The 14,583-nt window shown below is 42.3% G+C and overlaps 1 protein-coding gene across 1 annotated transcript in view; it reads right to left on the minus strand.

The window, feature by feature from the left end:
- LOC144769653 (IgGFc-binding protein-like) overlaps positions 1-11,812 on the minus strand; it is a 32,523-nt gene extending 20,711 nt beyond the window's left edge. Inside the window, exon 1 of the mRNA XM_078653828.1 lies at positions 10,785-11,812. Coding sequence (XP_078509954.1) covers positions 10,785-11,769 — 985 coding nt within the window. The 5' untranslated portion in view covers positions 11,770-11,812. The remainder of the gene's footprint in view (positions 1-10,784) is intronic.
- Between the last annotated feature and the right edge of the window lie 2,771 nt (positions 11,813-14,583).

Here is a 14,583-nt window from a genome sequence, read left to right on the forward strand (position 1 = left end):
GACTATTAACAGATTTTTAAGGAACTTAGAATTACTTAAACAGTGTTTTTTTTACAATCTGACATGCATCCATCTGGTTACAGTACAAACATTGAGAGAAGCTAAATTCTACCCAGAGTTATGTTCTTTTTTTAAGCAATGGGCGGCTCCTCCATTAGGGTGGATGAGCGTTGCCCAACTGATTGAAATGCCCCCCTTGCCCCAGAGATAAAAATTAAATTGGTAATACAGTTAATGTACTACATTTTTATTTTTCAATGACCCCGTCCCGAGCCGAGCATCAGGATGGGGATGGGGCAGCTGCTGACTGGCAGCAGCAAAAAGAAGTTATGGGCAGGGCACTTATGCTAAAAGTGTGCATGTTGCTTTGGCCGGCCAACTTGCGACTTACGACGGCCAGTCGGAAATGCGCCCTTTAAACCTCTCAACCCAGCTGTCTTGGACAGCTGGGCTGCGACCGAGCAAAGACCTCGATTCTCCTTGGAGCGCTGAGACAGCCTGCTCCACAGTTTTCGATTACCAAATAGACAAAGTAGGCACCGGCCTATGGGCTCCACTCCTGTTAGGAGCCCCGTAGTATTGTTTCCAAGATAGAAAAAAATGAATCAACTCAAAGAAACAAAAACTTTACATTAAATACTATAGAGAAAATACTGAATTAATGTAGCAACTTAAAGTTTATAAAACAGAGACATTAGATTCAAATAACAGTTTGTCTCTTAAAAGCGCGTTTTCTGGCAGCTGTCAGTTTGGTAAAAAAAAAACTGGTGCGTTGGGTATTAGGAGATAATTAGTGAGGAGGCCCCTGAAATTTCGACTACCTAGGGGCCTCTAAAGTGTTTTATCTGGCACTGCTGCTCCATCCAATACCGGCACGGATATCATTCTGATTAACAGCATGAGAGCAGCACCAGGATTAATTAACGGATTTGCCAGGGTCCCGTGCTGGAGAGGTGAAGCACACCGGTCGGGAGAACGGACGTATTTTACTTTTAAGAAGTTTTATATAGCGCTGGCCTGACCCGGGGGTATCGGAGCGCTTTACATAAGATGCAATGCATATAATCACATAAAACAATATGTTACATCCTTGTAAGTAATTCCAGAAGACTTGGATAGGTTACAGATGATAAGTTTATTCTTCTTAGATGGTTAGATAGGTTTTCCAGTATATAAGTAATCAAAGCCCCACCAGGAGCATCCTCTCTGCTGCTCTGCCCAGGATCCAACTGACAGTCCACTCACAGAATACCAAACACTCCAATGACATCACACTCACACTAACATTCCATTCACACTGGCTGAACAGCAGAGGCAGAGAAACAGGGAAGATGTAAGGTAAAAACCTTAGATATAACACACCTTCCCTCTTTACAAAAATGAACAAAGAGAAAGCAAATGTAAATAGCAACATTGCAATAACATCACAATATAATCAATAAAATGTTGCAGTAGAAAGATTGTAAACACACATAAGTATGAAAAAACATACCAGAAATCAGCAAGGTGAAATGTGACGTAATAATAAGCAACAAAGGAAAAACATGTAATAAAATGCAAAGTGAGAACAGTATGACAAATAAGACACACACACATCTCCTTCCTTAGCAGAGAAAATTGAAGTAAGAAGTTTCAAAAGGAAGGAAAAAAGTCAAAACAGAAAAGCAAACTGAGACAAATTACATAAGCAAGAAGTAATAATACCACGAAGATGAACAAGAAGTAATGCACGAGTGTGACCACCACAACTACACCAACTGGCCAGGCTAGCGAGAAGTATGGAACAACTGAACACAGCAACAGGAAGAAGGAAACAAGGAAGAAATTAAAGTAAAGAACAAAAATAGGTGGCATACACCTAACACATCAAGCAAAAGGAAAACCCGTAAAAGAAAGGTCTGTGGTCTGCGTAAACTGTCCCACACCGATGATAAAAGTACAGTCACACCTAAAATTAGACCACAAGTGACGAATTGCAGGGAAAGTGCGATCTGGGAAACTGAACTAGACAGCAAAGAAAAACTCAGTAACACCTTAAATTAGACCACATGAGTAAACCTGCGTGCAATATAATAATTAAACAGTAAACATCAAGTACTCATGTCAGGAATCAGAGGAACAAAAAATGCTCCAGGAAAATGCGATCTGGGAAAACTGAACTACACATCAAAGAAGTTCAATCACGCCTCAAGTTAGACCACATATGAAACTGCAGGAAAATACGATCTGGGTAAACTGAACTACACATCAAAATAATCCAGTCACATCTCAAGTTAGACCACAAACAAAACCTGCGCACAATATAATAAAGGCACTGTAAGTGAAAATCATGTACAGTACCAAGGAAAAAGAAGAAAAGCACCACGTGGAAAGTCGAAAAACATTGAGAAAGTAATAAAGTAGAGAAAATATTAAAGGAGATAAGCAAAAGTAGCAAGGCATTGTAAAGCATAACAAGCATTAAACATTAGCATAACAGCTTTTTTTAAAAAGCTGATGATCCACTCCGGTGAGCGATTACTCACCCGAAATCCAACTCAACTGTAGGAACACTCAGGAATCACACTGAAATGCCATATACTTGAAACATTTAAAAAAATTAGCTGAAAGTCATTCAGAAAAGAAAGCCAGAGTGGAAGATGGAACCAAACTGACATATGTGGTGTAAACAGCAAAGCGTTCTGGCATTAAAACGGTAACCACATTCAAAGGTTAAAAATATTCAAATAACTTTGTAGCTTGGAAGGAGAAGAACATTAAAGCAAAGAACCCTTGATTTACGATGGAAATGTCATACCAGCAAGTCCTTTGTTATTGTGTAGGAAGAATATTTAACTGACTTCAAATCCGTGTTGAACGTCAAGAAGGTGTTGGAAAATAAATATTGATTAAAAACTCTTCAAGGGTAAACGCTGCAGTGAAGAATCATCAAAGGAAAACATCAATAATGTAAAGCTGGACTCCGGTGCCAACTCAAAATGGAGGCATGTTTACGACGTCCAAGCCGGGTGGCTCAAGGTAGGAAGACACCCCAGGGAATGTCATGCAGCTGAGGTGACGCAGAAGACATTCGTCATGCATGCAGGAACATAGAAGCAACGTAGATAATAGGTAAGGCTGCGCTCCATGTAAAGCTAGTGAGCACATTTGAAAGATGACAGATGCCATTATTTAAACAACCAAATGACGGTTAAAACGTTCACTGTTATCTGTCTGGGCTCCTAAAAATATCAAAATTAATCACCAAGAACGCTTGAAAATGGTCCCACAATGGCAATTAATATAGACGCATGTTGAAGTGAAATACATTTAAAAGTCAGAAAGATAAAACACACACTGCCAGATAAACTTTCTGCCAAATAGCTTCACCACACATCTCGTTCCTCTTAATCAGCAATTAAGTACTCCAGTTAAAACAAACAAACATCGCTGAGAGGAATACAGTTCTCCTGACGACCACAGAGAAAAAGTAAAGATGAACTTTAGGCTGATAGGAACACGGAAAATGTCAAACTTGCAACTGAATATAGGGAATTTTAATTGCAGGAGCAGAAACATATTGACATCCATTCAGAGCTTAAAGGCAGGCAGAAAAAGGATGGCAGCAGCAGAACAGCAGTAACACGCCCAGTCAGAAGTAGGCTGTAAAAATCAGGAAGCTTATACTCTGTCAATGGCAGCAGGAATCAGACAGAAAGAAGCAGGTAGCAGGAAACGTATGTCCTCTTTGAAGCAGGCAGTAGGGTTTAGGCAGGAAGAAGCAGGTTACAGGAAATCTACGCCTTGTTCATGGGCTGTCCAGTGAATTATGGACACTGGTGGGGCAGGAGGGCGTAAAATCCTTAAGTAGGTTTGTTATGAATAAAAGTACCTTAAAGAAGCTTGAAGAAGGTCCTCACGCGTAGTTTTAATCCCACCCTCGTCGCCAAATTTTTGTTACATCCTGGTAAGTAATTCCAGAAGACTTGGATAGGGTACAGATGATAAGTTTATTCTTCTTAGATGGTTAGATAGGTTTTCCAGTATATAAGTAATCAAAGCCTCACCAGGAGCATCCTCTCTGCTGCTCAGCCCAGGATCTAACTGACAGTCCACTCACAGAATACCAAACACTCCAATGACAACACACTCACACTAACATTCCATTCACACTGGCTGAACAGCAGAGGCAGAGAAACAGGGAAGATGTAAGGTAAAAACCTTAGATATAGGGAGGTCGGCGGCGGAGAGTTCTGCTTCGAGGTCTTGCCGATATATGGCCTGTTTCCGGGCTCCCACTGCTCCTATCGGTTCCCTAGGGAGCGGTCGAGGAACAAGGTTTTGAGTTGACTCTTGAATTTTCCAAAGGAGGGGATAGTTATGTGTGTATTTAATGTATGTGTACCAAATCGCTGGCATGCATTACATTACTGTTTTAAAGTTAAAATAATAAAATTAATGTTTGGAAATTTGTTGATGTAATGTTTAGTCTCAAGACTCTTCTTCATCTTCTGCTGAATGTTTGGCAATCGATAGTAGGATAAAACACAGGTAAGATCTACTCCCGTTAATTTTTTTCTTTAACCTCATGTTTTAGGGTTAGTAAATTGTGAACCTATCCCAGACCCAACTTCTGGATTCTTCCAGAGTGTGGTTAATTAGCCGTATACTACTCTCTCAGCACCCATAAATGTCCCCGTAGCTTGCTGGATTTTTCCTAAAACTGACAAAAAAATAAATCTAAACAACAAGGGTTTTAATATAAACTGGGCTATTAGGGCAATACATTGTGCCCGGGAGAATGCTCCTTAGTCTTGGAGTTCCTTTCTCTCAGTCTGCTAGTCGTTAAATTGGTGACTGGTGGTGTTCCTCCTGCTGGAGCAGCTCCCAACCCATCCCAACCACGGATTTACGGTTCCACCCGTAGACCCCTTCATTTACCCAGGCGTGACCAAATCCAGTCTCACACCTCGGATTTCCACTCTCCTCCATGTGTTTTGGTTTCGAGTGGAGTGGATGTATGTGGTTTGGAGTGGAATTTTGGGGGTTTAATTTTGGAATTGTTAGTTGTGGATTTCTGTTTGGTGGAATTGTGTGGTGTGAGTGTATTTGTGCAGTGGAGTTATGTGGCATGATGAATAGATACTGGTGAGTGCTGCCCAGAATACATAGAAAGGAAGATAGAGAGAGATAGGTAGTTTGCGCACAAAGTGGTGAATGAACTCCAGACAGAGGAACAGAAAGAGAGTGTGAGAAAGTGAGAAAGAAGGTGAGAGCAGACAATACACATATAAAGAGGGTGCCCCTGTGTATGCAGAAGACACCTGAAGAAGAGGAAAAGAGCGTGGGCTTGATGGAAGGAAATTTTCAAAAGGCATGGGAAAAAACTGTGCTTGAAGACCTAAAGTGAACAAATATAGAAGAGGAGGGAAGAGACATGGGAGCGAGGTTTAAGAGAGAGTTCGAAAGAGAGAGAGCGACAGATGAGTGGGAGGGCACCTGGAGGAGGTGAGAGGTGGACCAGTGCACAGCGCAAGGAGGTACAGGAAGGTAGCATGTGTGAGCAGGCACTAGAAGAGACAGGGAAGTGGAGAGAGGGATTAGAGGGGTAGTGGAGCTGCGAGATGAGAGGGGGTAGTGGTAGTGTGACTGTGAGTGTGATGGAGAGATGAGAGGGGCAGTGGGTTTGTGGGGAGAGATGACAGGGTTGGTTGAACTGCAATGTAGAGATGAGTTGTGCTGTGGAAGTATGTGGGTAGTAATTTAATGGTATTAACTATAGTGGAATTATGTAGAGTGATATTGTATGCTATGGAGTTAATTATGTGGCATGGTAATGTTTGTTGTGGAGAGGCATGTTGTGGAGTTGAAATATGTGGTGTGCTGTTGAAGTTTGCGGCATGATGGTGTGTATTGGAGGTATGTGGTTTGCTGTGGTATTGTGTTGTGAAGATGAAATATGTAGTTTTATGTGGAAATATGTGGTGTGCATTGGAAATGTGTGGCATGAAACTGTGGCGTTGAGTGAAATTATGTTTATTGGAATTATGTCTCATGGTGCATTTATGTGGTTTGCTGATATGTGGCATAGAGTGCATTTATATGGGGTATTTTTATGGTGTATTGAGTAGAGTGTAAATATGTGGAGTGTAATTATGTGGTGCTGAGTGATATTATGTAGAGTGTAATTAGGTTGTGTAGTGCATAATTGTGTGGCAATGAATTGTGTGGTGCTCTTTGGAATTATTTGGGATGGTTTGGAGGGGTATTATGTGGCATGGTGTGAAGTAGTATAATTAATTGTGGAATTCTGTGACATGTTGCAAAGTTGAATTCTTTATGTGGAGTGTAATTATGTGTTAAAAAATATCGATATGTAGAGGTGCACAGGATCCGCGCACCCTCCCGATCACGAGCTTCATGCTAATTGGCTGTCATCACTCTAAACCAGGAAGTGATGGCAGCCATCTTGTGCCTCGGTAGAACCGAGGCACAAGAAATCAATAAAACAAATGATAGAAAAAAGAAAAGGGGGCAGGGTAGAAACACCCAGACCCTCTAGGCCCGTTTAAGGGGTCCCGCAAGGACCCCCAGGGCCCAAAAAAAAGCATTTTTACATTTTTTTAAACTGCGAAATGCGTGACGGATCCACAGATCCGGCCAGGAAAAAGAAAAAAACGAAGTGCGGGCTCCCGCGCTTTGTTATTAATTAGCCCCCGGGTGGGCCAAGTCCCGGGGGCAATGTTTATATTATAATGGGGGCCCCAAAGGGGCCCACCAGCCCTGGGGACTGCCACACCCCAGGGCTTTTCAAAAGTATTTGCGGGGGCTCACGGCCCCCCCGCAACCCCTAGGGACCGCCAGCCCCGGGGGCTTGTATAATAAGTTGTTGGGGGGCTCAAGGGCCCACCAAGCCCTGGGGACCGCCACCCCCTGGGCTTTTATAAAATATTGGTGGGGGACATGGCCCCCGGCAGCCCTGGGGACTGCCACCCCCGGGGCTTGTTGTATAAATCAAATAACTACCTGTGTGGGAGGGCTTGAACTCCCCCACAGGCCCCGGGGACCGCCACCTCCCCGGGGCTCTAATTATTAAAATTGGGGGGTCAGTGATGGACCCCCAAGCCCCGGGGACTACCACCTCTGGGGCTTTGCAAATATTGGGAGGGACCACGCGACAGCGCCACAGAGCTGCGTTGCAAAGTGTTGTAAAAAGGGACGTGGCCTCTGAGCACTTCTCTGCAACGTAGCTCCTTGGCGCATACTGGAGGTACCTGGTGGGCTAGTTGGCCCCCAGGGACCCTCAGGATTGAAGAGGAATTCAGTCCCCAACTTAAAACACGCCACAGGGCGTGTTTGCAGACATGTAGCCTCAGGCCCCGCCCCCTTCCTTCACCATTGTGCAATCGCGCCCCCTGTTGAGTTATAAGTTGAGGAATTCATTCCCCTTCAATACTGAGGGTCACTGAGGGCCAACTAGCCAACCAGGTATCTCCAGTATGCGCCAGGGAGCTGTGTTGCAGAGAGGTGTCCAGAGGACATGCCCCTTTTTACACCTCTCTTCAACGCAGCTCTGTGGCACTTACTGGAGGTACCTAGTGGGCTAGTTGGACCCTAGGGACCCTCAGGATTCAAGGGGACTTAATCTCCCAACTTACAACGGCCACAGGGCGTGTTTACACAGTGGTGAAGAGAGGGGACGGGGCCTGAGGTGACGTGTGCAAACACGCCCTGTGGCGCATTTTAAGTTGGGGCAATAATTCTTCTTTAATCCTGAGGGCCCCTCGGGGCCAACTAGCCCACCAGGTGCTTCAAGTAACACTGCACTGAGTTGCAGAGAGGTGGTCCAGGCCGTGCCCCTTTTTACACTTCTCTGCAACGCAGCTCTGTGGCGTTTACTGAAGATACCTGGTGGGCTAGTTGGACCCAAGGGACACTCAGGATTCAAGGGGACTTTATCCCCCAAATTAAAACGGCCACAGAGCGTGTTTGCACACATGTCATCTCAGGCGGCCTTCACCAGAGTGCAAAAGTGCACCATGGCGTAATTTAAGAGGTAGTTTTAATCCCCATGCCCTAATATGTACTAGAGTCTTAAAGAGGAGGTCATGGTAATCACAAGGGTACCCCAACGCATAGTGTTCCCTAGTGTATGTAGGTGTTTTCACTGTATTCTAAGTGTCTTTTAGCATAGCACTGGCTCCAGGCCTGGTTAGTCAGATTTAGTTACCATCAGTACCGGTCAGATAAAGTTGTTTCTTTCTGTAGATCTCTTGTTCTTCCTGCACTTTTCTTCGTCTTTGTGGACTTCTGTTGCCTCATAATGCATTTCTTTTTCTTCTTTCTGTGCGTTTTTACTTCTTTCTTCACATGTCCTACCTCTGTAGGCATAGTTAGAAATTAGCATTTAAAAAACCTTTAAAATTCAATGAAAAACCCATAGGTTTCAGGCACGTTATAGTTAGAAATTAGCATCTAAAAATCCTTAGAAATTCACTGAAAAAACAATAGGTTTCAGGGGCGTTATAGTTAGTTGGACAATTCACTCGTACAAAACCATAGAAATTCCTCTGTTATAGTTAGTTCAGCTAAACTATAACTCGCGCGCCCGCAATGCACTGTTGATGACGTCACGATATTACATCACACATGACATGGTCAGTGACATCACTCATGACATCACTGATGACATCTCAAATGACATCACTGATGACATCACTCATGACACCATCCTTGTGATAGAGTGGCATAGAACTGGAGGGGACGGAGATCGCAATATCGCAGGTAGATGGGATGTAAATGGTAGAATAATACATAGCATGTAGGTGTGTGCAGTACAGGGGAACAAAAGCCCGCAGACGCATAGGTGTGGTTTCTGTAAATTTATCATATGCTGAGTTAGTTTGATATCACTAGTACGGAGTGTCACATTCTGGACTTATTGTGAGCAGGAGAAGTACGGGGCAGGGGTGGGAGTTGTGGGGAGGGAGGAAGGATCGGGGGTTTGATCCTTTATTTTGTTGGCTGATAGGCTTGTTAATAATATGCTGTATAGCGTAATGCTGCACATGCCACTGCTCCTATAGGAAAGCATGTTGGAAAGAGTATGGAATTATATACTCCTGTTTTTCTTTTGCATATGATATATATACCACAATGTAATTACAAAGAACAGACATGTTTGGTTGGGCAGCAAACGAGAAAAGGATTGTACTGTGTAATAAGTGTAAATGATGTACTGTTATTGATACTGTGCAGTCGCGAATAAAGAATTACAAAAAAAAAGTGATAGAGTGGCAGACCTCCTCTCTCCCTAATTTAACCTTTGATACACACACTCAAAAATAGAAACTAACATTTTCAAACAATGGACATACCAAAACCACTTACAACATACCTATTCAGTAATTCTAAGATATACACACACAGCCACTCATTCACCAACAGTCCTATACAGTCACTCATACATGTACTCACTCATTGTATGTACGCATACACCTATACATCATGTTACACACCGACACTCATCCATAGAGTTACTCACACATAGTCACACATGCAAAGTATCAAACATCCATTTACTTGCATGTAGTTATATACACACCACCACACTTCTACAGAAACTTACACATACTGACTCTCTTACGCAATCACTTATAGAAAAACATACTAATTTATACAGGAACTCTTCCAATCTCTCGATCTCACTTATACTAATTTATATACACCAATACTCACATATACTAGTTTAAAACATATGTAGTTACTCACAAAGACACTATTGAGACATTCACTCACTAACACACCCGTACACACACTCATCTACCAATACAGTCCTGCACACATGCTGTCTTCAACACATATAAACAATGAGTCACTCATTCATGCATCTATGCACTACGTAATACCCCCCACCGAATCATACAGACACTCAGACACTCATACTTATACTCAAAAAAACAACTAATAACCTATATAGACACTCATGTAGCTACTCACCAACCCATGCAGCCACTTATACACAAAGTGAGAGACAGATACAGATATTTACATATTTAAACATTACTCACTAACCCATGTTTTCACTAAGATACACTTAATCAGTCAGTTATGCAATAAATTTTCAAAAATCATCCATTTAGACACATATACGCATTTATTCTTTCATTGACCTTGAGATATACATAAATAAAACATATTTAATTGTCAGATAAACACACATTCACTGGATGATGTCATCAGTGATGTCATTTGGGATGTCATCAGTGATGTCATGAGTGATGTCACTGACTATGTCATGAGTGATGTAATATATGATGTCATCAGCAGTGCATGGCGGGCGCACAAGTTATAGTTAGCTGAACTAACTATAACAGAGGGATTTCTATGGTTTTGTACTAGTGAAATGTCCAACTAACTATAACGCCCCTGAAACCTATGGTTTTTTCAGTGAATATATATATATACAAACATACATGTATATATATTTAATAAGCTTGGGAATTACTGGAGGGCACATATTATGATACTGATGTTTGTAGGGTGGAAGGAGGAATTCCCTGAAGGGATCTGGATTCATTTATTGTTACATTACTTTATACAAAATTATTAAAGGCGAGCAATATGAATATGTGGGTGAGGCAGAACCTCAATAGTATTGATTGTGACAAGGAAGACGAAGGAGTGAAATCACCTGATGAAGAGCAGACGTGGGGAATAAGACTACAGTATGTGCATTCTTCACATTCTGGACTTACTCCCTTTATTTGATGGTGTAAAGTCAGGAAGAAGAGACACAGACTAACCTTCAATGCAGGATGCTTGACTGCCGTATGCCTCAAGTGTAGTAACTCCAACACTCATCAGTCCAAAAGGTTCCGAAGGGTGCTCCACCAAATGTGATGTTAGACTGTCGCCAAACTCATATTCTGAATAGGAGTATCCCGTGTCTGCGAAAGACACCCATTTCAAATTCCGGATTGGGATTTTGTCAAACGTGAGGGCAGCAGTGCTTGACGTCTTGATGATTATCATGGCATAGTTAATGAATCCTCTCTGCCCATAGATCCGATATGATTTGCAATAGTCGGTCACGCTTGGGATATTCATTAGAAAGGTGTCGTATGTCAGCCTCCTAGTGGTCATGCTCCCAGTGCTAAAGAACATTACTTCTATGCCACTCTTGGAATTTATTTTCAATGGGGTGTTTTTGTTGTCAATTTTTAGTACCTGCCCAGCTTGTAAGCTTGCTGTGTTCTTGGCCAATCCCAGCTGATAGTCTACTTGAGTTGCTTTGTGAGCCACAATGTAGATTAGGTCGCCCTTTGACTGGAGTGACAGTGGTTGAACCATGAAATTGGTGCCCCAGCTGTCCACGGGTAGGAGTTGCTCATTGACATGGTCACACTTGGTGTACTTCCAGGAACAGCTGTGCCCTGTGATTACTGCCACAGGTTCCGTGGAGATGATCTGGGTGCCCGATAAATCATCTTTGCTTTGTAACTGGACAGCCTCTAGTTCTTTAAGCTTAATTGTAAGTGTTGTGTTGGGTTTGTAGGTCTTGCCTTCAAACTTAACCTCGCCTTTTAGAAGGATGATCAGCGAGGTTGTTTTAATTGATAAAATCATACATTCCTTGACAGAATCCAGGGGTCCTAGCTCAGGGGTGACTATGATGTACTTTTTACCAAGGCTTCTGTATGGATAAACAATGGTGGTGTCAGAACTTCTCAGCTTCTGGCTCAAGGCGAGAACAGTGACATCTTTGCTAGACTCAATCTTCACCACCATGTCGGACCTCTTAGTACCAGAGATCTCAAGATTTCTTGGAAGTTCTACAGACACAGTCATGTCTTTCTGAAGGTTTAAACGTCTGTTGAGCAGTTGCCCAACTGAGATGGACACCGCTGTGTTAGGCTCGGAGGAGGTGATGCGCAACTCATAGTGTATTAGTGGCAGATTTGACTGGTAATTCTGCATCAGACCACTTACAAAGAGCCTCCCTTGGCAACTGGCTGTAGCAGATGCAAACTGAGCTGAAAGAGAAAGAACACAGCACAGAAATGTTTAATTACCTTCAGCCATTGTTATCAATATCTTCAAACTTTACAAAACTTGCGTTGTCTGCAGAGTCATATGCACACTTTTTGTTCTGATAGTGTGCTTGCGGAATGCATACTTCCTCATAATTCCTTTGGGTTTGATTTTTTACATGAGTGTCTTTATATAGTTGATTCCTGATTCTATGAGTTGGACTTGAAGCAAGCTATTTGTGTCGTCATACTACACCAAACATGCTGGGACTTGTAGTGTCACTTTTCCCATTATAACTCTAGATCTAGATGTCTTTCATTCATAGTAAAATATATATCAAACGAGGGAGGCAACAAATATATCAAATCCACTTACAAAAATCTCCTGAGGAGTATTTTGAAGCTGAGAGGGACGTACCACTTGCCATGCAAGGTAAAGATTATATGGATATGCTGGTTTCTCCTGTCCTGGATCTCTAATAGACGGTTGACAGGAGCAATTTTCATTCATTATCTTGACATGTACTTCTAAACCCTGATAAAGCTCCTGTGTGAGCGAAACGCATTGGCTGGTGTTGAAGACATAACAAATAAAGAACCGTTTTAAATCACATTGGCTGGAAACACTGCTATATATTGATTGTTGGACTAAAATGTTTGGAAGTGGATTTGATATCATTGCTGCCTCTATTATTTGACATATATTTCCCTATGTTAGGTTTTTTGACAGCCAACCTATAGAGGCGGTCAATGATCTGATGTACATAAGGAAACTCACTGGTACTGTTGTGCATTGGTCCTTGGCTGTCTAGGATTTTTTTCCTGAAAGAATAGTGTTGTGGCTGAAAAGGCTGTAAGTAACATTACCCATTTCTCCAACACTTCAAACAATCATCCTCTTTTATCAGAGCTATGGCCTCTACTTTCTGTAGCATAAAAAACCTGGACTAATATTTGTAATGACAGAAATGAAACTATAGGTCCCAGCATGCTTCATTTTATCAGTTAAAAATCCAAGACTGTAGAGACAAAGTTTCTGTCGGATTATGTTTAAATTCTTGTATTCTCAATCAGAAAGAGTCAAACATTCTTCGATACCATAACGTTTTCAAACCCACATAACTAAGATCCTAAAGGGACGCTTTAAAAAGTGTTTATACTGTTGTTATAATATTTCTTCGTAAACAATATACCTTAATGCAAGGTGATCTATGCGCAGTGACAAGATAAATCAAAGTGCTTGTGCAATCAGAACATCAGCAAAAAAATGAAATACAGCCTTTACATTAGTTCACTGGAAGGGAATCAATAAATGTGCTGATCTCCTGATGCTAAATGTAGTGGAAAGTTTAGTAGCCAGGCTAAAATGAATTGATTACAATGAAATGTGAAAACTTATTTTTTGCAGGCATGTGTTCGCAGATTGCACAAGCAAGAGACCTGGAAACGATACATAGATGACATTCTCGTGGTCTGGGAGGGGAGTAAGGAGGATGCAACACGATTTGTGGAAAGGGTCAACAGCAAAGACCCCCACCTCTGTTTTAAACATCCCATTGATAAAAACCATGCAGGTTTCTGGATATCGACATCAGCCTATCAACAGAAGGGCTCTCCACCAAAGTCCATGTTAAAAGAACAGAAAGGAACAGCCTCCTCCTGTTCGAGAGCTACCATCTGAGCTCTCTTCGAGAAAACCTACCTGTGGGACAATTCCTTGGAATTTGAAGGAATTGTTCTGAGCTCGCCACCTTCCAAGTAAAGGTGAAACAACTGGAGAATAAACTCCTTGAGAGACATTACCCCAAGAAAATGGTCAGAAGAGCGAAAAAGAGGGCAAGGAATAACAACAGGAATGCGCTCCTTGAAACAACACCGAAAGAACAGAATGACCGCAACGTGTATGTGACAACATACACACCCGTGTCTAACAAAGTCCAAAACATCATCCGGAAAAAATGGTCAATCCTCAATAGCAGAAGTCGGAAGTGGGAGCCCCCCTTTTCGCATGCAAATGATTCAGGAACCTTAGGGACAACTTGGTTCACTCTAAGGTTAATCAAGAACTTACTGAAAGTCAAATGACCCTGTTGAGCCAACCTAAACCAGTGGGTCACTACCCATGTGGGAATTGCGTGTGCTGCCCATTTACCACTACTAGAAGGAAGTCGATATTGGCACGGGCAACCCCTAGAAATTAAAAAACTTCAGCAACTGCAACACAGAGTGCGTGGTGTATCTACTGACATGCCCGTGCAACTTACAATATGTCGGCATGACCACCAGGAAAGTGAAGGTGCGTGTGAGTAAACACTGCAGCACAATATGGTGCAGGAAGAAAAACACAAGGCTCACAACACATTTTACTGACAAAGGTCACAATGACAAGGACCTTAAATGGGTTGTACTGGAGGTTATGAACAAACAGAGGACCGACACCACCAGAGAGTTACACCTCCTAGAACAACGATGGGTGTACAGACTTCGCAGCTGGACGAAGGTCCTGAACGACGAGATCCCTTGGCTGCAAATGGCTACCTGAACAGCATAACATCATACCAAGGAGTGCTAG

This window comes from Lissotriton helveticus, chromosome 7 (genome assembly GCF_964261635.1).
Source record: "Lissotriton helveticus chromosome 7, aLisHel1.1, whole genome shotgun sequence".
Lineage (NCBI taxonomy): Eukaryota > Metazoa > Chordata > Amphibia > Caudata > Salamandridae > Lissotriton > Lissotriton helveticus.